Source organism: Panthera pardus, unplaced genomic scaffold (genome assembly GCF_024362965.1).
Source record: "Panthera pardus isolate Hobbes unplaced genomic scaffold, ASM2436296v1 HiC_scaffold_25, whole genome shotgun sequence".
NCBI classification, from domain to species: domain Eukaryota; kingdom Metazoa; phylum Chordata; class Mammalia; order Carnivora; family Felidae; genus Panthera; species Panthera pardus.
In genome coordinates, this window is record NW_026526821.1 from 9,385,773 (window position 1) to 9,410,667 (window position 24,895).

Below are 24,895 nucleotides of genomic sequence, written 5' to 3' on the forward strand. Positions count from 1 at the left end.
CTGAGTTACCATGGTGAGTGATTTATTGATATATATCAAGAATGAATAGATCAAAGGCAGCGAGATGACAGGTGATCAATCAAATGTCAAATCAAAACTAGCAATCAAGTGGAAAGCTGATTTTTCAGTGGGTGGGTCTGGCAGGAGAAAAATGAACTTTCATATTACACTTCCGAGAAACAAAACCCCAGCATACTATTAAAAAAGCAATTAAGCAACCCAAAAGGAAAAAAAAAATCCTTTAGAAGGTCTATTGTACTGATCCATTAACCTGTTCCTCTTTTGGGGGGAGGGGAAGGGGTCAGTAAGGAAAGATTCAGATGGGATACCCTACAAATCAATTTACAAAGTTTGCAACTCTCTCTGGGCAAAGAAAATCCTGAGCTGTTTCAATGTTCTATTGGGCATTTCCCTTTTCTTTTCTTTCTTTCTTTCTTTCTTTTTTTTTTTTTTTAAGAGAAAGAGTGATTAGATTTCCAAGCATATTTAGAAAGCACATTGAAAGGTTCATTCCTTTCCTGGGGTGGGTTTTTTCCACCTTGGCGATCAAAGTTAGTCTCCTTGCTTGCCCCAAAGCCAGCCTGCAGCCCAGGGCTCTGGCATGCCTCACACTTCGGCGCCCCAAACCCCAGCGAGCGCAGACGCTGTCCCCTCGAGGCCAGAAGCCACTGGCACTGACCACGCGGAGGGATGCGGGGGTGGAAGGACTGTCTCCCTACCCCCGCACCCCAAATCCACAACCCAACTTTGGCCGGAGAGGCAAGAAACAGACTGGGAGAAAGTTAGGGGTGGGGTAGAGGGTGGAGGAAAAAAAAGTTTAAGGAGGGAAGGCTTGGTGGGACAGCTTCCCCCCCACCCAAGCGGAGCCTGCAAAGGGGAGGATTTGGGAGATGGGAGAAGGAGAGAGAGGGGATGGGGTTATTCGCGGGGCAGAGAGGGGGCGCCCGGCGCGAACTCCCCCCACAGCTCAGGGGGTGGGCGTCCTGGGGCACCCGGGGGCTGGGAGGGGCGGGCCGAGGAGCTCGGTGCGCCCCGCAGCCCCGAAGCGGAGCCGAGTCTCTTACCTGCCGCCCGCTTGGGTGCCTGCTGTTTCCTCCTTGGCATCGCTCTACTTCGCTCCAGTCCTACTTCTGGCGCCCCAGCCCCGAGCCGCGCGCGGGGGCCCGCTGCTCGCTCGCCTCTCTGGGTGTCCTCCGCCTCCTGCCCGGTGGCTCCTAGGGCGTCACTCGGCCTCTGTCCCCCTGGCGATCCCCCCCTGCAACTCCTCCACCACGGGCCAGAGACCCCCCTCTCCGGGCGGCAGACACGGGTGGCTTGTGCCGGCTGGTTTGAAGCAGAGGTTGGTTCTGCCGTGTTTGTTTGTTTGTTTGTTTTGGATTTTGTTTTCCTCTCTCTCTCTCTCTCTCTTTTTGTTTTTTGCTTTTTTGGAAATTTTTGGTTTTTGGTTTTTTTTTTTCTTTTTCTTTTTTTTTTTTTTGGTGACTGTTGAGACACTTGATTTCTTTATTAAACATCCAAGACCGGGGTTCGGATGGAAGGGGACGAGGGGCGCACACGCGCCACACGCACACGCGCGCGTAAAGATAAGGGGGAAAAAAGGCAATCCTGGGAAGGTAGTGGTTTCTTCTTCTTTTTCTTCTTCTTCCCTCCTCTCCTCTCCTCCTCCTCCTCCTCCTCCTCCTCCTCCTCCTCCTCCTCCTCCTCCTCCTCCTCGCCGGTCTCTATGGCGGATTCGCGCTGGGGGAGAGAGATCACTCACTGTAGATTTGCGGCCGCTGTCAGATTCCCGTCGGTGAATGATATGCGAGAGGACAGGAGCGGGTTTGGGAAAGACAGAAAATCTGGAATTCACTCACTCACTCACACACACTCACACGCACGCAGACACACCACACAGACACACACACGCACACACACGCGCACGCACTCGCGCTTCCTCTCACACACTCACACCCCCCACATATGCGCGCACACACACACACACACACGCACGCACGCTCACACCACTCACACACTCACACCACACAAGACAGGGCGAGGCGATTCCAGCAAACATCGATCCCGCTGAACAAACTGAACATTAACAAACTCCTCCTCCTCCTCGTCTCCCCGCGACCTGATGACAGGGAGAAATTTACTCCCCAGCCGCAGAGCGCCAGCAGAGGGAGTCTATTAAAGGGACAGTGTCCCGCCGCGGAGAGGGGCTGGGGGCGGGGACCCCGCGCGCCCGCGGCTTCCTCGCGGCGCCCCCTTAGCTGGGGCGAGGACTTGCCCATCCCCCCCCCCCCCCAGGCGCGGGGGGACACCGGCGGGGGAGGGGGCAGGACCCGCAGGGTTGCGGGGAGGAAAGGGGGGCAGGGTGAGGGCCAAACTCCGCAGCTGGGAAGGGCGCCGCGGGCCGGGGGGGGGGGGGGGGGGGGGGGGGGGGGGGGGGGGGCGGGTTAGGCGACCTGCAGGGCCGTTAACAATACTTATTCGGAAGGTGAGAACTTAGGTCGGCTCCGGGCAGGCGGGGAAGGGGGACGGCGCCTTATCCAGCAATGACCTCCATCCCCCAAGTCTCTTAATCTGACCGCGAAGATGTACTCCCCACCCCCACCCCAAGTTCAACGCCCCCGCCCCTCCCGCCTTCCTTCTATTCCGTGGATGGTCAGAAAAGCAAAAAATCTCCCATCTGCCTCCTTGATAATTTAATCCCATATTCTCTTTGTTTTGTTTACATAGTATTTATTGAGCACCTACTATGTGTGTGCCTGTTCTGGAGACACAGAAGCTACAGAGAAAGGGAAGATCCTGGCCTCTTAGTGTTTATATTCTGATGGGGGAGCAGAAATGTCACCCTCAGATGTCCAGTCTTTGCATAAATGTCACCTTCTCCAGAGGTCCATCTTACTTGAAATGTTCACTTTCACACACACACACACACACACACACACACACACACACACACACACTGTGTCCCATTTCTCTATTTTATTTTTCTCTACTGGTCATATCGATATCACATACATTATATATAGGTTTCTATTTTGTTTATTGTCCTAGTTCTTTTCTTGGAATATAGGCTCTGTTGGGAAGAGGGACTTTGCCTCTTTTGTTCACTGTTCCATCCCAGTGATGGGAAGGGACAAGACATATAGTAGGTTCCCAATATAATATTTGTTGAATGAATGAAAAGCAGGCAAATACACAAGATAATTGCAGAGCGATAAGCTCCACGGACATGTTTAAGTAGGGTCTGTGACAGTGTCTGAAAGAGGGAGTAGCTTTAGACTCGATGTGGGAGAGGTCAGTAGAGCTGAGACAGATTCCAGCCAACACATGATTGTTGAGCCCAGTGTGGGCCAGGCCCTGCCATAGGTGCTGAGGACAGGTCTGACCTGGATCCTGCCCTCAAGAACTCTCATTCCCATGGGAGAGACGACTAAAGAGGCAAGTGATGTGTGTGGGGCAGGAGGTATACTTAGGAGGGCAATCGACCTTGGACTTGGAGGAAGAGAGTTTGCTTATGAGGAAGAGCTTCATGGGGAGAGTTAAGTCTAAGCTGCTTCCTAAATATGAAGGAGCGAGGCAAAGTGGAACTCAGACAGCCAAAGCCTCAGAGTAAGAAAGCAGGCATTGTCCAGGGCTTCCCCAGACAGGGCTCTGGCCTGCCTGCACCCAAAATCCCCTGAGGCCCTTGTTAAGATGCACATTCCTAGGCCTTAACCCAGAAGATGATCTAACCCCAGCTCCACTGACATTTCGGGCCATAATTCTTTGTTGTGAAGCTGTCCTGTGCAATATCAGCGTTTGGCAGGAACCCCTGCCTTTACCCACTAGATGCGGACCCTTCCACCCCAGTCCTGCCAACCAAAATTTTCTCCAGACCTTGTCCAGTGTTCCCCACCACCAGGGGACAAAATTGCCCCCTGGTTGAGGATCACTGCTCTAGACCCTCTGAATCAGAAACTTCTGGAACAGGGCTTAGGGAGTCTGTGTTTTGAACAAGTGATTCTCCTGCTCACTCCAGTTTGAGAACTTCTGCTAAATATAGCCTTTGTTCTTTTGGAGCCAGACATATACAATATGTTTACAATATTGTACTATACAATTGTATACTGTAACATAATACATTATAGATAATATATGTTACAATATAACAAGGACAATTGTATATTGTATATACAACTGTATACTGGAACATATATTATCTATAATGTATTATGTTACAATATACTATACGTATACCATATTATATGACTATAAAGCAAGCTCAGGCTTAGGTATTTTATAACTTAGGATTTCAAGGCGCGGCACTGTTACCGTGGTCACTGTGATGAGGTTTCACCTGGGTCTACTCCTCACTACCCGCCCCCCAACCACGTACCCATCTCGATCAAGTATAACAGGGATGCCCAGCACTTAAACCCATCTACCTACTTTGCCCTCTCTTGTGGGGAATGACCTAGGGTGACCTGTTCCACAGATATTTTTCTGAATGGTTCTTTTAGGGGCTGTAGGAAACATAACTTTCCCCACCCTACTAGTCACATGCCATTGTCACTGTTTGTAAAGGGCTGATTAATCTTGTTTGTTGTCGAATCATTCTTAACATCCCACACTTTGGGGGGAGGCACGTGCTCATTTATCCCCTTTCATGTAGGTGACACAAGGTGACTCGCCTGCCCTAAATCGCCCAACTGGCCTCCACCCATGACCAACTGTCACCCAAATCCCAGCCTAGCCCTTAGGCAACTGAGGCACAGAAAGACCTCCTGCCTAGTTGACAACGTCAGCAAAAGGGTATTAATGCTAATTCATTCTAATTCCCTCCCACACCTTTAAGGAGTGCCAGGGGCCACAGCTTACTAAGTAAAACCCCCAGTCCCGCGGGCCAGGGACCACAGTTACAGGATCAGGACATACAGACCTAAGGCCTGAGCAGAAGAAGTATAGAACCGGCAGTTTCAGCGAGCTCACCGTGAATCCTCCCTGGAGGAGCCCTATGCCTGCTGACTGGGTGTTGGTACTATGTGCAATCATTTAACCGGCGTCTACTGTGTTAGGTGCCTGGCATTGCACCAAGTACAGGAGAGGCTGGAATGTATAAGATAGGATCCCTGCCTTCAAAAGGCTTCTGTTAAAATGACCTCCCAAAGACTTGGTGCTGGACCCGCCCTTGGAGAGGATGAGGAGGGAAATGGGTCAGAGTAACTGACTTTGGGCTATAGAATCTCTCCCCGCCTCTCTCCAGGGTTTGTCTCTTACATTCTTACTTACATTCTTACTTTAATTTGTATTTTTCGCCCTACTGCTACTGTTGTAGAGTATTTAGCTTGGTTATCAGCAAGGAAGATTTTGTCTACCCCAGGTGGATGCATAACACAATGGTACCCAGATACTGTTCAGTGGCGTACACATGACATTGGAAAACGTGAATCGCACAGCGAAAAGGTTATTCCCTTTCGTTTCTCTTTCAATCCGAGAACGTCTCAGTTCGGTGCGAGGTGCAACTTTTATGCCTAACAATTGCTGACTTTTATTTCTCAACCAAGAAACCGCAGATCTCAGGCTTAGAAGCTTGGGAGGGGCAAGAGTTACCTGGCTAGACTCTTCAAAAAGTGGTTTGTTTTTATTGAAGTCACCCTAAGTTTTTACTTCTATCTTAGCGAAAGACACTGCTCTCCATTTATGGTAGTGATCTGAAGTTTGATATAATTTATGGGTTTAAAAAATAAATATAGCTAAGGAATGAGGGAAGAAATAATGGTTCAAGGGGATGTGGAGATTGCAAAATGTGAAAAAGGTGGTATAGGCATGACTAGAATTTGCAAAATACTTTGTTAAACCACAGACTCTGGCACTTTTGGAAACTTCTTCCAAGAGCTGGTGGCTTAGAATAATGCTATGTTTGGGTCTCCAGGGAACGTAGCATCCTCAGATCTAACACTCAAACTCTGGGATGTGTAAAGGCATGAACTGATTGGAATGAGGCAAGCGTATCTTCTAGAACACGGATTCCCACACTGGCTCAATGTCAGAATCACCTGGGGATTTTTTTTCTCAAGATAAAGAGGCGGGGGCACCACCCTAGAATTACTGAATTAGATCCCAGGGTGGGGCCCGAAAATCTGAAATTTTAAAAGTTCCCAGGTGATATTGATAAGGTGCCAGGCATGGGTACCTCCCCCTTTGCAGAAGCTGAATTTTGTAACAAGTGAATCAAGTTAGTAGAAGTCATTGCACACAAGCAAGAACCAGGGTGTCTGTTCTTGGATTCACACAAAAGGGCGGCTATGGAGCCCTCTCACTGCACCCGTGGACCCTGTGAACGCCCCCATTAAAAGCACGTTTCTATCCTACTGATTTTTGTTGTTGCTAGTTTGCCTGTCTTATCACTGGACTCCAACCCGATGCAATTAAAACCACCACTTGCCACGTGCCTACCTTGAGCTTGGCACTTCCTGAATGAGTGGGCACTGGGGCAGCCCGTGGGATTCTGGAGCGGAGGGAGAATGCCTCAGTTAACGCAACACCTCCTATCCCAGCTCCAGGGCTTTTGCGTCTTCTCTTTCTGGAAAGATCCCTCCCCCAGGTCTGTTTTTCCTCCTTACTCTAAACTCAGAGGTCATCTCCTTTTGCCCCGGCCATTTGTGCCATTCTTTGTCTTATCTTTCATGGCAGTTATGACCATCTGTATCTTCTTCATATATTTGCCTATGTATTATCGGTCTTTCCTAATTAAAATGTAAGTTCTGTTCACCTCTATATCCTCAAGTCCAGCACAGTATTGGTGCTCAGTGAAAATTTGTGGACCGATTGAATACCAAGTGGAACATTCTTGCAAAGAAGGATGCACAGGAAAAAAAAAAAAAAAAAAAAGATTTGGGCCCATTGTAGGGCCTTCATTAGACATGGGTATAGAGCATTTCAGCTTGTGCGCCTCTTTTCCAAGTGATGCTGTCCTCCCTTCCCCAACTTCCCTCCCTTTTTCCCCTTTTCTCTCTCTTGTCTATTACCTCCTTCAGATCCCCCCTTAAATACCACCTCCTTCAGGCAGGCTTCCCGGGTGGACTCCAAGTGATTCAAACTTCTCTACCCCTGTCTTCTTAAAACAAAGAGTCATTATAGAGTATGATTCCAAATACATGAATAGACAAACAGGCAGAACCAATCTATGCTTGGATATCAGGGTAGTGGTTACCTATGAAAGTGAGCACGAAGAGGCTACTGGGGGTGGGGTGGGGGCTTTCATTGCTCTTAACCAGGATGTTGTTGAGTGTGTCCGTTCTGTAAAAATTAATTCAGCTGCATGCTTATGATTTATGTGCTTCTATACGTGTACATAATGCTTCAATTAAAAAAAAAAAAAAGCAGTGTTCTCAAACTTTGCTGTGTATCACAGTCAACTGGGGTGATTGAAAAAACTCAATGCCTAGGTCTTACCCCAGACTCATTACATCAGTCTGTGGGGGCAGGATCCAGCCATCAGTATTTTTAAAGCCCCCAGATGATTCCAACATGCGGCCAAGTTTGAGAGCCAGTGTAACATACGATTTTGCCCTTGAGGATATAATTCATTGCTTTCCTCTTGTGTCATTTAACTCATTCAGGACATCCCTCTTACCAGTACTGTTTTGTAAAAACTTTAAGGTGGCAGTCTTGGGTTATTTTCTTCCTTCCCACGACACCTGGTAAGGCATCATATTGGTGGGGAGAACCAGACAAGAGGAAGTACCAGATGGATCATGGAAAGCAATGGGAAGAAAATAAGGTGGGGGTGTTGGGACAGAGGGTAAGGGGTTGGGGCAGGACAATTCAGAGTGGGAGTCATGGAGAGCCTTTCTGAGAAGGGAACATTGAAACAGAAATCTGGAATACACAAGGCAGCCAACCAGGAGCCAAGGCTTGAAATCAGAAGAGATTTCTGTGTTTCCAGAACACAAAGGATACAGCGATAGGGGGTCCAGATTTTGAGAGCCAGCCAGGGAGAGGGGAGCGGAACGGATGTAGGAGAAGTGGGGTGTGGCTGGGTCACCGGGGATATCATGGGTCCTAATATCAAGTATGAGTTTTATTCTCTGCCGTTGATAAACGCCAGTTCATTTATTTACATCCCGAAACAGCTAGTCCAGTAGAGTGGATTTGTTCAACCAACACGGAAGAGAATCTGTCTTGTTCTGCTCGGTGGGAATTTGCTCTCTGAAAACTGCCAAGGCCGGTGACAGTAGAGTCTGGAGACAGTCAGGCATTGGCAAGCTTGCTTCTAAGGAAATAGCCTCTAAAAGTTGGTGGGCTCTCATTTTGAAAACTGTTTGGATTCGGCTGGGCGTAGAATTTCACAACAACGATTAAGCACTGTGTGTTTCTCAGGTGGGCCCATTGCGGAGCGGGCGGGCCGGGAGTACAGGAGCCGGTGCATTGAACATACATCGCATTTCTCCCTCGGACGCGGCTACCTGCAGTGGTGACAGTGTTTTTGCCGGCGCGGAAGAATCCAGACCACGTCGCTGGCCCAGTACTCCATTGCTCGACTTCATTAACCACAGGAAGACATTAAGTGAATGTAAGGACCAGAACAGCCTGGAAACCATGTGAGGAGGAGCCTTTAAGTTCTGGGCTCTGGTATATTTTATGCCACCTCGACTATGCATCAAGCTCTCCTTCCTGGACTCATTAGAACTGTGTGCCCAAAAGTACCCCTCAACTCTCAGAAGCAAATAGAGAATGATATAATTCACTCTGAGAACACCTTTCTGTCTTATCCGGAGCATGTCTTATCTATTATGATTAGGCATTAGGCATCCTATTGTCCTGAAAATTTCATGAGATTCTCCCCTTGCTTGCTAGGATTATGTCAAAGTGACTTGTCCTGGATGCTGTTTTCGCCCATTAATACAACTTGTCTCCTCTCCTTAACCATTGCTGGGAAGGCCAACACAGCGAGGGAACCCACAGGCTTAAAATGGTCAAATAGTTCAAGACTGTTGCAAATCCTCTGCTGAGAAGGCCTGTGTTGTCTTGCTTTGGGTTCCCTGAGAAGCAGACCCTGAGATAAAGATTTGAAAGCGAGTAGTCTGTTTGGTACATGAGCTTAGAAAACTCCAGTAGGAAAGGAGGAAAGTGAACACAGTAAGGCTATCAATATGCAGTGTGTGGTCAAGCAGGTGCTCACTGTGGGTAACAAACCTTAATCCTGCTGGGGAGTCAGTGGAGCTTAATGTACTTCTGAGATATCCCTCTCGAAGAGCGAGAGAGCTGGGGTATTTACCCGTCAGTGCCTGCCAGTCATTGCATAGATGTTGTTCCCGGCCTTCCCTGCAGGCAAAGAGCCACCGGTGCGGGTGGTTCGACGGGGGTGTGAAGAAATGGGCAGGGCACCAGGTGGGCACGCAGGAAGAAAGAGAAATGTAGATTTGGAATCAGACCTGCACTTGAAAAAAATATTTCTGCTACTTACTTGCTAAGACTACAACCTTGGGCAAGTTGTGTAGCCTCTCTGAGCCTCAGTTTTCCCATGTGTGAAATGGGGACAATTAAATGTGCCACCGATTCCATTCAGGGGCACAGAGAGGAATTTTAAACTAATGTAAAATCCACAGCATGACGCCCGCACATAGATAGGACTCCCAGGTCTTTGGCTTTTTCATCATAAGTATTCGTTGATCGACTATTGTTCACAGAGTGCTTTCGGATATAGATATGCCTGAGGTCTAATCTAATCTGTGCTGGGGGATAAAGCGAATATCAACTCAATCGTCTCCACGTGCAAGGGCACCAGTTTACAGAAGCCAGTCAGGGGAGGTCGGATCCTTACGTGGTGAAGGCAGCAGACCACAGATCCAAGCCACTGGCAGCAGAAACCTGCAGCCAGTGCCTTCCTCTCTCCACCTGAATGTCCCCTCCTCCCACTGACATTCATGTAGCACCTGCTCCAGGCGAGGCACTGGGCTGGGTACCGGGGATGCGGCAGGGAACAAGGCACCTGTGTGGTTCCTAAGGAACTTAAGAATCTAGGGCAAGAACAGCAAATTACAGTAACGATCGTAATAGTAGCTAACACTCAGGAAGCACGTGGTGCTGGGCACTGTTCTAGGCGCTTTCAAATAGGAACCTCTCAATCCCTTAAAACCATTCCATGAGGCAAAGGGCTTTCGTTGTCCCCACTTTACGTATGAGAAAACCGAGGCACGGAGAGGACAGGCAACTTACCCAAGGCTGTGGAGGCAGCAAGTGGGGAAGCTGGTTCAGACCCTGCAGGTGTGGCTCCAGCCAAGGGCCACCAATGGCCACGCATGAGTCACTCTCGGTGGTGCTGTGGCCTTGTCACGAGCTGATCGCCCTATTACGTTCCCTGTTCTGCTCTGCAGTTTCAGAATTCTTCAACGTTAGCCTGCGTACTTTTCTCCTGCAGAGTGAAAACAGATTCCTGGGCTCCCTGCAGGATCTCGAGGGATTTGAGTTGGTGGGATTTGAGAACGCGTATTCCTGACAAGCTCCTAAACGGCACCGATGCCGAAGCTCCACGGACCCCATTTTTTGGGCTGCCCGGTTTCCAACAGGGGTGATGTTTTTTCCTCCCAGGGGACATGTGACGATGTCTAGAGGTCGTCACAGTCCGGGGGGTGGCTACTGGCATCTAGTGGGTAGAGGCCAGGAGTGCGGCCTGATATTCACAGTGCCAAGGCCCCTCGCAGACAAAGCTGATCCAGCCCCAACACGTCGACGGGGCCGAGGCTGAGAACGCCGGGGTGGGTAGCCCAGCCTCAGCAATTGGGACCTAAAGAGGAGTCGCCTGGGGGTCTCGCTGAAAACACAGATTCTGATCCAATAGGTCTAGGGCGGCACCTGTGAGTCTGCATTTCCAAAAAGCTCAAACAGACACTACAGACGCTTCTGATCCAGGGAACATGCTCTGAGCAGCAAAACCCAGGATACACCTTGTATAGGCACAGGTCTGGAATCAGAGCTGAGGACACAGCGAACTCCTAAGAAAGAAACCTGAACACCATCCTAAATTAGTTTGGAATAAAAGGAACTCTGAGTTTCAATAATCCTCTTAAAACTCCCTCTCCCCCCCCCCCCCCCCCCCCATAGCAAGATTTTTGGCCTTTAAAAACCTACACGGAGGCAGAAGGGCTCAGAGGAAGGAAATCTCCGTTCCTCTCTTTGAGGCAGTTAGGGGCTGATTTAAAATGAGGAAGGACAGAGCGTGGTCAGAACTGCCTCGCTTCAGTCCCCAAACATCAAATCGAGTCTATTGTTGCCCGGGATCGTGGCTTCTTTCCAAGAGCCGCGTGCTGACGGTGGGGTCTGCCTCTGCCTGACTTTCAGGTCTGTAAATGTGAAATGAGAAAGTGGCTGTTTTTAAAATGGTTGCTCTCTTGGGAAAGGGGTATGGGAGAAAATGGACTCTGTGCGTCCAGCCCTCCAGAGATGGCACCCCGGCCCCTGTGATAAATGGCAGCATTAACAAGGTTTGGTTGAGAGGGGACCCACAGATTTATGACTTCCTGTCTCCGCCAGCAGATGTCATTATGGCTGACAGAACAGAAGGCCTTTCAAGAGCTAGCTGGGGTGGAGCTCAGAGGAGGGGAAAAATAAAATAAAATAAAAGGCAGAAGCCAAAAGTAGTGTTTGTTCGGTGGTGCTATTGTTGAGACTGTTATTTTAGGGACACGGGGAAGTTCTACATTGTGCGCACGCCTTGTAATATCTCTGAGGTCCAGCTTTTGAAGGTTTAGGCAGAAACTCTCCCAGGAAGCACAAAGTTTAGCTTCACTCAAAAAAGAAAACCTTGCAGGGTTTCATTCCCGGCCCGTTTGTACCCTTGGATGAAGCAAACACTGCAGTGAATAAATGTATATTTTACCCTGGACCATCGTTTTGATGGGTGTTTCAATATATTTGTTTTACAAATTCAGCAGCCTGTTCGTATAGTTTGACCCATCTTAAAATGGTGTCTAGGATGTCATTGGTATTTCATGTGCCTCAATTTTTGGCTGTGTTGAAAAATGGTAGAACGTTGGCACTTCTCATCGGGCCCCAAACCCATATTAACAGGTATGGTAATTACAGGTCAATTTCACATTTTCTCTTAGTAATCTTCATCTGAAGCTTTGCCTTCTGTAGGTAAAGGAAGCGTTTTTCATTTTTTTGTTTTTTCTGATTGATCGTCTTATTTAAAGGACACTTGAATGTGTTCTTTGGGCTCAGGTAATCAGTGCCCTAAACTATGGCCCAGAAGGAACAGCTCGGGTGACAGACACGGGGCTGTCTTTAGTCCCGTCTGCAGCAAATCATTCCCCGTCGTGGCCGCATGACAAGTGTCACTTAGCAGAAATGTAGAATCACGGAGGACTTCATGGAGGACAACCATGGGGGTTCTCCTTTGCCCCTGGCCTCTTAAAAAACCAAAAACCCATTTCAAGCAAAAATCTGATCGAGGGTCATCTTCTATAATTAATTAATAGCTATCATCTCAGTGTATATATTATAGGGAATATCTGATTTTCGAAATAACTCGCAGGGATGAAAACAGCCACTGCTATAGTTCCTTTCGCAAACTACTTTGGAGTGGCGGTTGGTGATGTGTTTAACTAATCCAGGCTCTGGAGACTCACGCTCTGAATTCTTTTTCTAGCGCTTTCACTCACTACTTGTGTTGTTCTGGGTAAGTTACTTAAGCTGCTTCCTCACCTATAAAAGGTGGACAATAATAGCCCCATCTCTTAGCAAATTTTTAAATGAGGATTGAATGCAGTGTTTGTGAAGTAATTAGCCAAGGGCCTGGGCCAGGATAGGAGCTCAATAAATTAGCTATTGTTATAATGATTAATGTTAAAATATCTCCAGTCTTTACTATTTCACAGGTAGACACACAGAGACATAGACTGATTCATTGGCCACCCAGAAAAGAAATCCAATAATTATAATAACATTAATTGTAGCTGTCATATATTGAGTGCATACTAAGTGCCAGATATTGTGCTAAATGCTTTACATGCAAAATCTACTGAAATTAATCCTTACAAAAACTTTTTGGGGCCAAGTATTATCCCTCCCATTTTACATATAATGAAACTCCGACTGGATCCTTTAAGCCAATGGTTCTCAAACTGTGGTGTGCATCAGAATCACCCTCTGCAGCGCTTGTTAAAATAGATCTTGTTGGGTCCCATCCCCAGGGTCTCTGATTCAGTAGGTCTGGGGCGGTATGGGGTGGAGACCCAATGATTTTTATTGTGACAAGTTCCCTGGGTGATATTATTGTTGCTGGGGGCCATATTTGAGAACCGCTCGCTCGTTTAACTCGTTCAGGGTTGCACAATGAGTAGGTGGCAGAGTGAGTCTTCAAATTTAAAAATTTGCATAAATGGAAAAATGCACTCTTAACAAATACCCAGGTGACTTCAAATTTCCTGTTATCCGACTTTGGAATGCACGGCTGATGTGTGAATTCGTGGTGCACAATGGTTTGGATAGCTACTTGTCTGAGTTAAATATCCTGACCCATGAGGTTTCGCGGCACAAAGCAGTTCACAATACCCTCGGAGGAGAGGATTTCAGGAACATTTTTAGGAGGAGCACCAAGTACTTACATCATCGCCACTTAACCACCCGGACCCTCAGCACCTCTGCTGGGGTGCAGGAGAATGCGAGGGCTGTGACCCACTCCAGCTGGAGAACTCATTACGAGTTTCAAGATGGAGCCCAGCTGAGTAAGCCACACCTGGATGCCATCTGTCCCTGAGAGGCCCCGTGTCCCCTTGGTCTCTGACCTGAGAGGACTCTCAAAAGACAGCCCACCTGGACATCCGAGGGTCCTGGATATGTCTCCACTGAATGTGTAAGATCCAGCCTTTCCCACTGTATAGGTGAGCCTCTACCAACCAACCAGCCCAGGGGACCACTGGTACAGGCTCCCATCTAGAATAAGAAGAAGATAGGCTCTGGCTCACATTGCAGGGTTTGGGAACATAGAAGAGAGACCTCCAGAAGCACCTGGTGAAAGATGGGAATGGAGGCAGAGGATGCAGGCACAAAACCAAGATAAAGCCCAAAGTCCCTCAGTGGGTAAAGTAATCCAGCAAAGGGTCATGGGTACCTTCCTCATTTAGTTGCAAATGAAGAGAAGTGGAGTTCAAACACACAGGCAAGATTCACATCAAGGAATGTAAACACTCAGGGACTCGAATAAAAGAGGTGAAGGGAGGAAAATAAATGGTACCCCTGATGGAGACGGAAACTGGTTGGTGAAAGGTTGTGAATTCCTATTGCCATGAGGCAGGACAGAGGAACAGAGAACGCACTGGATTTCAATCAGGAGCCTGGCATTTTAGTGCTCTGTAGAGAATGGCTCTGCCAATCTTTAAGGACCCTTCCTTTTCTGACATAGGAAGATACTATTTCCTCATTATGTCCACTCACTCACTCATTCATTCATTCATTCATTCAGAAAATACTTGCTGAGCACATATCATGGAGCAGGTACCCAAGTACCCTTAGAGATATTGGGAGCAGGGATACACGGATCCAAAACCCTGCTCTCATGAACCCTATTCTCTAAGGAGAAGACCAAGATAAAATGAAGGAAGTCACGGTCTCTAATATATCAATTAGGAGGTGAAAAGTGGTATAGAGAAACATGAAGGAGAGAAGGTGATGTGCGTTGTTTCCATCCCCAGCAATAATAGCACCATTGATAAGCATGCTTCGCTCACAAAGGATAGAACACAAAGTCAAACTGGCCTAAAGACAAAAGGAAAAATTTCGACTGCATGCAACTCAGAAGTCCAGGGGTTAATAGCTGTAATGGGCACTGCTCTTCGTCCTCCGTCATTTGCTCCATTCATCCTTTCGGACGCAACCCGACTTTCACACCAGTATCTAACTCTTCCCTGTTTAATCTGTGTATTTCTGGAAAGCAGCCCCCCTCCTCCCTGAAAAGCCAGGGCATGAGCCAGTCAGCACGTTCCATTCTCCCCTGATGACAGTGATTGGTTCTCAGGTGGGCAAAGGGTCCAATGAAGCTGAGTTTCTGAAATTTTGCTTGGGATCTTTCATGTAAGATACCTCGAGGGGAGTAATGTTACTGGCAGCCATTGTGTAACCATGAGGAGGCCTGCCTCAGAATGTAGTAGAGAGATGGAAAGAAAAAAGCAAAAACACCTAGGTTCTGGATGATACTGTCCATCCATCGGATAACGCACTCTCGAATGAATTATTCCTGTTTCTAGATTTACAGTTAAAAGAGGCAAAAAGCCCATCCCCTTTATGGCTTAGAACCATTTAAGTTGGGTTTTCTGTTTTTTTTTGTTTTTTTTGTTTTTTTGTTTTTTTTAACGTTTATTTATTTTTGAGACAAAGAGAGACAGAGCATGAACAGGGGAGGGGCAGAGAGAGAGGGAGACACAGAATCTGAAACAGGCTCCAGGCTCCGAGCTGTCAGCACAGAGCCCGACGCAGGGCTCGAACTCACGGACCGTGAGATCATGACCTGAGCCGAAGTCGGACGCTCAACCGACAAGCCACCCAGGCGCCCCTGGTTTTCTGTTCTTTTAAATAGAGAGAGTCCTGGAATTAAAACATCTAGTTCAGAAACAGCTACATCCAAGTGCTCATCAATGACCTCAAAGATCTCTGCACAGTTTTCCTTCTGTGTGGGCTTCCCTCTCAGCCTGGCTCTTCCCATGCTGACCACCAGCAACCTCACGCCCACGTTGTTTTTTCTGGAAATGCCTGGAAGGTTTTGCACTCATTCTGGCTGAATTAGCTTAGGACATGTATCGATTTCCAGACCAACCACTAGGCCAGGGGGATGGAATACTGCTGACCCTCTCTCGGGGCCAGGGATGCTACCTGGCTCACTAAAATCACATTGTTTGAGAGAATTGGTTCTTCCAAGAAAAATTAAGAAGTTGTTACCAGAAGGGTGAGGCATGGATGCTGGACAATCAGAAGCTATAAAAATTCACTATAATATCTAACTTTTTAAAAAAATGTTTTAATGTTTATTTTTGAGAGAGAGAGAAAGACGGGGGTGGGAGGAGGGGCAGAGAGAGAGGGAGACACAGAATCCGAAGCAGGCTCCAGGCTCGGTGCTGTCAGCACAGAGCCCAATACGGGCCCTGAACCCACAAACTGCGAGATCATGACCTGAGCCAAAGTTGGTGCTTAACTGACTGAGCCACCCAGGTGCCCCTCTAACTTTGTATTTTTGTGCCTCACTTTCCCCATTGGTAAAATGAAGAGTTGAGAGAAAGTGATAACCCACAACGTTTTTTTACCACCGAGGACCCTCTTACTTGCTCTCCTCTGCTGCCCATGGTGGAGACCAAATTAAATAAAATTTAAAAGATTTAGTCTATCATTCATCCGTCATCACTGATACATCCATCCACCATTTGACAAACCTTTGTTGACTATCCACTTGGGATCATATTAATGAAAGAGATTGGAAGATCCACTCTCTTCAATGAAATCTGATGGGGGGGAGCATGTCTGCTGGTGCTTTTCTTTCTGGGCTGAAAAGCCAGAAGCTCGATAGAAGAATGTTTTGTGTTCACGTCTCTTCTCTTCTACTTGGAATGGGGCATGTGATGCCTGGAGTTGATACAAAAAAATCTTGCAACCAGGGGGTGATATATATCAAGGGTCAGCAAGCTGAGCACAGGAGGGACAGGAGGGACAGGGGGGACAGTCACAGCGTTGGGGCCACAATGGTTTGCACCATCCCGGGGTCTCTGTATCAAACCTAGACTCATATGCGTCCAGGTTTCTTACTAGGTGAGATCATTCAAAGCTTCATTGTTTAAACCACAGTTAAAAGTGCTCTGTTCCTTGCAGTTAAATGCGTTCCTAACTGATACACTCAGATCCAACAGGTGCCCCAAGCAGCTTGTGGTATGAAAATGTCCAGTAAAACAATAATTCCAAGTGTCACATGTGTCCTGAAGAAGGAGCACAGAGGTTGATATCGGGAAACTGATCATTCAAAGAAACTGCACTTAACAAGTAATAACGTATTTCTACCATGTTAGAGAATTAGATCAGAGGTTGAAAATGGTTCTTCAAGGACCACACAGTTAATATTTCGGCTTTGCAGCCCTGTCGGCCTCTGTTAGAGCTACTCAGTTCTGCTGGTGTTTTGCAACTGCAGCATAGACAATATGGAAATGAGTGGGCGTGGCTGCGCGCCAACAAAACTTTATTTACAAAAAACAAGCAGCTGGCTAGATCGGCCTAAGGGCCACCCTTCACTTGTTGACTCCTGAATTAGATATACATATCGAGTATTGGCTAAAAATGGGCACTCGGCTGGGGCTTGTAATACACTCATTAAAATGTGGCAAATCTCTCAAAAGTCTACTTTACAGATTTCCCAATGCCAGGTCTTTAAGCTCACACGTTCTGTGACTCAGTGATTCCTCCATCCCGTCTTCCTTTCCTCCCACAAAAGTGAATTGAGGGGCGGGTCCCCTGGACAGCTGCCCGGGGTGCTAATCTATAAAGAGCTTAACGGGGGAAGTTGGGAAAATAAACATTTGCCTTTCTCTGACAGAAAAATAGACCACTGTACGGTGAAACGGGCAAACACACAAAAATATAACATTTGTTAGCCCTGTAATGTTTTTGGTGAGGATTTTTGTAACTAACATACACTGCGAACATACAAAGTAGTTAGCTCCAAGATGGCAGTTGTGGTTAGCAGAAATTCCGGAACCACATAACGGGTGGTGTACTGTGATTTACAAGGGATGTGATTTATATTGCAAATATTAAGCCTTTTAATATACCTCCCAAGAAGTTTGCTCGGCTCACAAAAGTCACAATAGAACGCCGAAGAAAAACTGAAAGTGCTGAAAAGTTGGATATATTTTGTCTGACTTCTTTAAAAAATATATTGATTCTGTTTCCACCAATGCAAGCATATTGTAAGTAGTTCTGATCCTGGGGGGCGGGGGGGAGTCTTAAAAGAAAATCAGATCTTCTCCACCCTCACTAGCAATATCTTGGACAAATTAAAAAAAATTTTTTTTAGCGTTTATTTATTTTTGAGAGAGGGAGAGAGACAGAGCGTGAGCCGGGGAGAAGCAGAGAGAGAGAGAGAGGGAGACACAGAATCCGAAGCAGGCTTCAGGCTCTGAACTGTCAACACAGAGCCCGACGCGGGGCTCGAACCCACAGACTGTGAGATCATGACCTGAGCTGAAGTCAGATGCTCAACCGACTAAGCCCCCCAGGCGCCCCACTCTTGGACAAATTTTTAAAGCACAGAGGGTTGAAAAGTCACTGGATTATTGAGCCCTGTGGCTCTCGTTAGATTAAGGCCCACGAACTCAACTGCCCGTTGTATCCAGGAAACTTCCATCATGGAATGCGTTGGATCTAGGGAATGGGGAATGGTGGGACTGAGGCATACTGGAGAGCTTATGCCCTGTCAAGAGGAGGCAACCTCTCTACAAAATCCATATAGGATTCCAGTCTGTTGTTTTCCCTATTAGGAAAAATCTCTAGATCTTTAGAAAATAATTCTTAAAAAGTGTTCAATTTTATAAATTCTGTGCAAACCAAGTAAAACATGGTTGTAGCTCAATCGTGCCTTAGACTGTAAGTCTCTCTCCCTTCACACACACACGCACACACACACACACACACATCCAACCACACTCTCTCTTCCAGGCAAAACCATACATTCCTTCCACACCGTAGTCAGAAGATGCCGGACAATGTTCAGGTCGAGCCATACATCTTAACTGATCGGATTTCTCAACTCTGCTTCTCCCAGACAAGATGAATTGTTGTAGAACAAGGCATCCCTTCCCGTATCTCACGCTCTGGATCTATTAGTGTCGCTATTTATGGAGAGGAGAGAAGAGAGTGATAATTTATACATACATTTGTTTTGTAAAAATTACACTCCAATCCTCTGATTGGCTTGTGTCCCCCAGAATATCACTTCTCTGTGATAGATGGTGTGGCTGCAAGGGGAAATGCTAAATTGGTTAAGAATTTCAAATTTTTATATTGCCGCTATAGCAAACCGTGTCATCTACTGAGCATGGTTTTTTTCCCCTTCCCAAAATGCCACAAAAAGCAAAGCGATCACAACAATTTACACATGCCAAACACATTTGTCTGATCAACAACATAGAAAGAACTGCAAAAGAAATACCCCTCCTGTACAGAAACGCAGGATTTAATCTGGTTTTAATCCTGAAATATCATATTTTGAAACGTTTTGTTTAGGCAGAAGACAAAGCTGATATAAAGGAGAGGAGTGACAACAATCCTACTCCAGGCACTTAAAAAGTTGGGAGTTGTGAAGCACTTTGGGAAGAAAAAAATACTACATTTACTCATGTTAAAGAAATGTTTCTGCATTTAGTGTAAAAAAAAAATGCTTCCAAGATGATAATGAGCAAAGCAAGATTTCCAAGTCAGGTGCAATCCTAAACTGAGCTGCTATATGCTGTAGGAAGATACTTTGGGGCACTAAATCATAAAACAAAGTAATTGAATTGTTTGGTGTAGTGGACTCCAGTTACTGTTGCTATCTAACTTCTATTTGTCTTCCTCATTCAGATAATACCACTTGGAGTTCGATTCTCTCCCATGGTCAGCCATGTTGTTTTTGCAGTATTGACCTTTGCCCCAGCTTATGGGATGGACCCTGACTGGCTAAAGCCAATAATCCTATCCTATTCTATGCCATCTCATCCTACTGGCTACCATGATTTGGTCCATGATGGCAGAAACCCAGTCAGAACAAACGAAACCTGTGTAGAAGTTTTCCAGGGCTTCTGGGAAAAACTAAGGGCCTCTCTCCCCCTTGAGAGCCACTCCTTCTGTGGTCCTCATAGTGTGAAGATATAAAGATGTGAACAGCCTCTTTACTACTAACATGGAAGACCATGGAACCGCCAACAGGAACCTGTGTGAGGCCTGAAGAAGTAGGTGATGGCTTCTACCATGGAAGGTAGAAGGCAGAAGGAAATATGGAGCGGAACAAAGCTGGTCCTTGATGATACTACATCGAAGTGTTCCTGAAGCTAGCATCATCCCCGGCCTTTTCAGCGATGCAAGTTTATACACCACATTATTCTTCCAACCATTTTGAGCGGGATTTCCTGTCATTTTCATTAGAGGGGCTTCTAACTCAAATTTTGGTTTTGTCAAATTGATGACAGGTTACTACCCTCTCAGTGAGTTATCCTGGGAAAATGGAGTCATACCGTGGGTTTCTCCTTCACTATTTTATTTAGTGTGTTGTTTTCAAATGGATACCTTACCTTCTTAAATCATATTCCTACTAGTCTCCTTGTCCACACTTTACAACGCACATCAAGTACCGCCTTCCCTATGTATTAATTACTGAGCAAGAATTATAAACACTGGAGTTTTATCTCTGTTGAGGCTGCCCCAAGTAGTGGCTAAGAGCACATGTGTTACATTACACAGACATGATTTTGACCCCTGGCTTTATAATTTACTAGCTATCTGACTTTGGACAATTTACCTAAACTCTCTAAGACATTTCTCCCAACCTGTAAAAATATTGTTAATAATAACATCTTGTCTTAGGCAACTTTGTGAAGACAGAATGAGATAATTCATGTATAACATTTACCATGGTGCTTGGCACAGAATAAATGCTCAATAAATGTTGCTGCTGTTGTTATTAGTGTTATTATACTTATCAAGGAATCTACCATATTGAAAGAGCCCAATAAATCTAATCTTCTGTTATTAGAAGATTACTAATACTGGCTATATGAGTTGTTTAAAAATTGATGAATGGGGGCACCTGGGTGGCTCAGTCGGTTAAGCGTCCGACTTCAGCTCAGGTCACGATCTCACAGTCTGTGAGTTCGAGCCCCGCGTCGGGCTCTGGGCTGATGGCTCAGAGCCTGGAGGCTGCTTCCGATTCTGTGTCTCCCTCTCTCTCTGCCCCTCCCCCATTCATGCTCTGTCTCTCTCTGTCTCAAAAATAAATAAAAACGTTAAAAAAAATTAAAAATTGATGAATGGATAGTTGAATGAATACATGATAAATTAAAACACGAATGAATGAATGAATGAATGGGAGTTGGAAACTGAGAGGCAAGGCCACAAAGTTACAGGGCTGGGCCAGGGGATAAGCAGGAGGAGGACAGAATAGAAAGCCACTCTGTGCTTTATGAGAATGCCCTTCCCATGATCTGTGTCCCCGTCAGGTGGAATGTTCTGCAGGGCTGCTCCCTCCATACTCTCATTACTGCAGGTCATTTGTCAGGAGCTTTTTGATGGGCAGCTTTACAGATAGCCATAAAGCAGCACTTATGGCCAAAGTCATCATACTTTGTTGAGCTCTGTGCTTAGGGTGTCCACATAATTTTCTCTTTTTTCTCTGGGTTCCCAGTCACTCAGTGCACAGATGGAATTTAGTGTGGATGGCTTAATTCCTTCCAGTGGCCCCCCCATAGCCTCTGGGATAAAATTCAAAGGACCTCAAAACCCAACAGGCCAGTAAGAATAAGTAGGATAATGTGGGCCTTTAATGAGTACTTACTTTAGTACAGGCCTAAGACTTGCCAGGTCAAGATAGCTGGCCACTTTGAATGGACCACCCCATCCAACCTTCACAATTGTATATGGCAGCTACACTCATAAGCTCAACATTGCTGGTGAAGAAACAGAGACACGTCAAGGTTACACTGCTTATTCAACTTCGCAGGGCTATGGTGTGGCACCGATAGGATTTTATCCTAGCCAGCCAACAGCCGGAACCTCTGCCCAAAGGGCTTTAGTCTCCACTGTCATCTACCTTGTGTTGACTCCTACAGCACTTGAAGCTACAAATGCAACTGTCCCTCTGCTTGCCTTTAGAGTCCTCCGAAACGAACCCTACTGAAGTGATTTCTTAAAATTCTTCAAATGTGGCGACATTAGAGTTGCTTTGGGATGATTTAAAGAGCTCATACTTATAGATTTCTTCAAAGAAGAGGTTTTTAAAATTTCTCTTCTTAGTCCATTGTCCTCAGTAGCCAATAGATGGGCACTTGGACTACAGTCTAGACCTGGAATTCAAGGGACTGCATGGCATTCTCGGTGTTAGGCATCTGAACTACCCACCTGGTTCTCACAGCCAAGCTTGGCCAGGCTGGCTTTAGCTGGAGTTCTCTTTTAGACATCCTTTTGCCTCAAGTTGGCCAAGAAGGTACGTAATTTGCAGGGCCCCACCCCCCTGCTCCACAGAGCAGATTTAGGTGAGGGTTTTGGAGCTGAGAAACAATACGTTAATAACTAGCACACTGGCAGCTCACCGAAGTTCTCTTAACTCTGGGAAGGGGCTGCAGTCCACGGGGATGGGTCCTTGGCAGTCACTTTTGTGCTGTGTGTATTTGTCCTCTATTGGACAGAGCAAGAACACATGACTCGAGTCAGCCAATCACATTCTGTCTTCCGGGAATGGTCACAGAACCCGAGTCATGTAACAGCTGGGGAGACCATCTTCCACCAAACAGATGTAGCTCAGAGGAAACTTGTCTTTCATGATTATAGTCTAGAGCAAAGCAAGTGAAGTAGAAAGGAAAGGAAAGGAGAGTGAGCGAGAAAGAAAATACACCTCGATGGCTTTCTATTTACTGAACTCGTCTCTTGGGAGGGTTGGCTCACACCCTAGTCTTTTAATACCCTCTGAGATACCCCTACCCTTGTACAAAAGATAAATGGGCATTTTGCATCAGCTAAATGAATTGATTTCTGTTCTTACCCCCTAAAATCACAGATTAATAAGACAACCAAATCTTTACTGCTCAGAGCAGATTCAAATCCTTTTTGAGACAATATGTCTTAGAAATAACATAAATAACTCTATGGTCAGAAAGATGGTTGGCCAACTTCCTTGACAAAAGGCGAGAAATAAGAAGAGCTATTTATTCAACGTTTTTAGTGACAAATGACAATAAAAATTTCGAAATGGTCTTTTGGCTTCTCATTTCTTTAAAAAAATGATTGCAACTTACAATTGTTAATTTTAGGAAAAATAATGGTAGTGGTCAAGAAAGTTAGAGGAGGAAGGATAGAAACCACCAGAAAGGGGCACCTGGGTGGCTCAGTCAGTCGCGTGTCTAACTCTTTATTTCAGCTCAGGTCATGATCGCAGGGTTGTGGGATCGAGCCCTGCAATGGGCTCTGCACTGAGTGTGGAGTCTGCTTAAGATTCTCTGTCCCCCTCTGCCCCTGTGCCCTGCTGGAGCTCTCGCTCTCACCCCCTCTCTAAAATAATGATAATAATAATAATAATAAAAAGAAATCACCAGAAAAACTAACTGTAATTCAAGAAGACAAATGACCATTTTGATGGGAGTAAGACACACCCCCAGCAAATGCCTCAACTTGAACAAGATGTAATAATGCTTCCTCTGATGGCAACCTCACCCAACAGCTAAAGAGGGAGGAGAGTACAGAATGGGAGAAGGTGAGGGCGCTCTCTGGTTGTTAAAGAGGAAGAAACCAAGCTCAAATGAGTTTAACAAAAGGGGAAAGAAGAGGCTTTTGCTTTGCTTTTGCATCTGGGAAGAGCATCGCTAGAGCCAGCTTTGGGCGTGGCTGGATCCAGGGACTTGAATGATGTCACCAGGAATTTCTCTTTGCACCTCTTGGTCCCACTGTTGCTTGTGCTGGCTTCATTCCCAAGCAGATTTTCTTATTTTTTTTTTTTTAAATATAGGGTTGCTAGGTTCAGCAAATAAAAATATAGGACACTCAGGACACATTTCAACTTCAGATAAACAACAAATAATAAACAAATTTTTTAGTTTATATTCCATGCAATATCTGGGATACGCTTATAAAGTTATTAGTTCATTTGTGGTGGGGTATCCTGCATTTCATCTGGCAACCCCATTCACACGAGATGGGAAAGATGGCTGCCAGCACTTCCAGACTTCTACTCCATTAACGTAGCAGCCTCAGTGTAAAGGGGGCTTATATACGCCCCAGGACTGTGCCCCCCTGGAACAATCTGGGTCATGCGCACATCCATGAACCAACTTTAGTGGCTTAAGAGATGGGATGATCTGACGGGCCAGCCATAGCCTGCGGCATGACAATGAAGATGTGGCAAAATAATATTTGTCCACGAAAAAAAAAATATGTAGACTTGTAAATATCACATAAATGGGGCATGGAAATAATCTCAGTTCAAGCCGCTCACTTAGCAGATGCAAAAGTGGAGCCCAAATTGCTCTGTTAATTTCTCCGGAGAGCACAGTCATGGGTGACTTTGGACGGGAAGACCTGCGTCTCACCTCCTCACCTCCCAAGCTCTTTCCATGTATCCCCGTGGCCAACGTCATTCTGAGAGCCACTGGATAAATCAATTAGCACTCATCAGGGCTTTCCCCCAATCTTCTCTGTATACAAAATGAACAGGTAAAAAGGAAATGCTTGTCAAAACAAATCTCTATTTGGTTTTCTCCATCTATGGGACAATTTCTGTAATGTGTCAATCACTTTGTTGCAAAATAGCCCCTCCAACACACAATCCACATTTCCCGATGACACCAGCCTGTCAGTCTCTCACTAAATCAAAGCCAAATTTCATACCAAGCAAAGACCAGTTTGTCAATCATTTTTCCTGCCACACGTCCACCAGAATCACCTGACAGCTACAACTTTCTACTCTCAAGTGGAGTGGGTCTAGTTAAGCTTGTTTGTCTGCCCTAATTGAGTTCCTTTCAGGATTGGTAGCTTAGCAACTAATAAGTTATTTTGCCGAGACAACTGGCCTAAATTTCATAGCTTCCTTGACCATTGCTACTTGTTAGAAAATTGTTTCCCCTCAAGTGGCTAAACAGCAGATGCAAGATTTATTTAATACCTAATTGTTCTATTGTTTCTAATTATAAGCACTCTCCTCCTGTTT

General features: G+C 46.1%; 1 protein-coding gene and 1 long non-coding RNA gene across 7 annotated transcripts in view; one reads left to right on the plus strand and one right to left on the minus strand.

Annotated features, from left to right (window-relative positions):
• The window catches only part of TSHZ2 (teashirt zinc finger homeobox 2), a 454,178-nt gene extending 452,507 nt beyond the window's left edge, over positions 1-1,671 (minus strand). For all 6 annotated transcript variants that reach the window (XM_019458124.2, XM_019458120.2, XM_019458123.2 and 3 more), the window contains exon 1: positions 1,065-1,671. In XM_019458124.2, coding sequence (XP_019313669.1) covers positions 1,065-1,104 — 40 coding nt within the window. In that variant the 5' untranslated portion in view covers positions 1,105-1,671. The remainder of the gene's footprint in view (positions 1-1,064) is intronic.
• Positions 1,236-20,755, plus strand: LOC109272253 (uncharacterized). Its single transcript, XR_002082353.2, has 2 exons — positions 1,236-1,339; positions 19,570-20,755. It is a non-coding gene; the product is annotated as an uncharacterized LOC109272253 (long non-coding RNA).
• Positions 20,756-24,895: the final 4,140 nt, after the last annotated feature.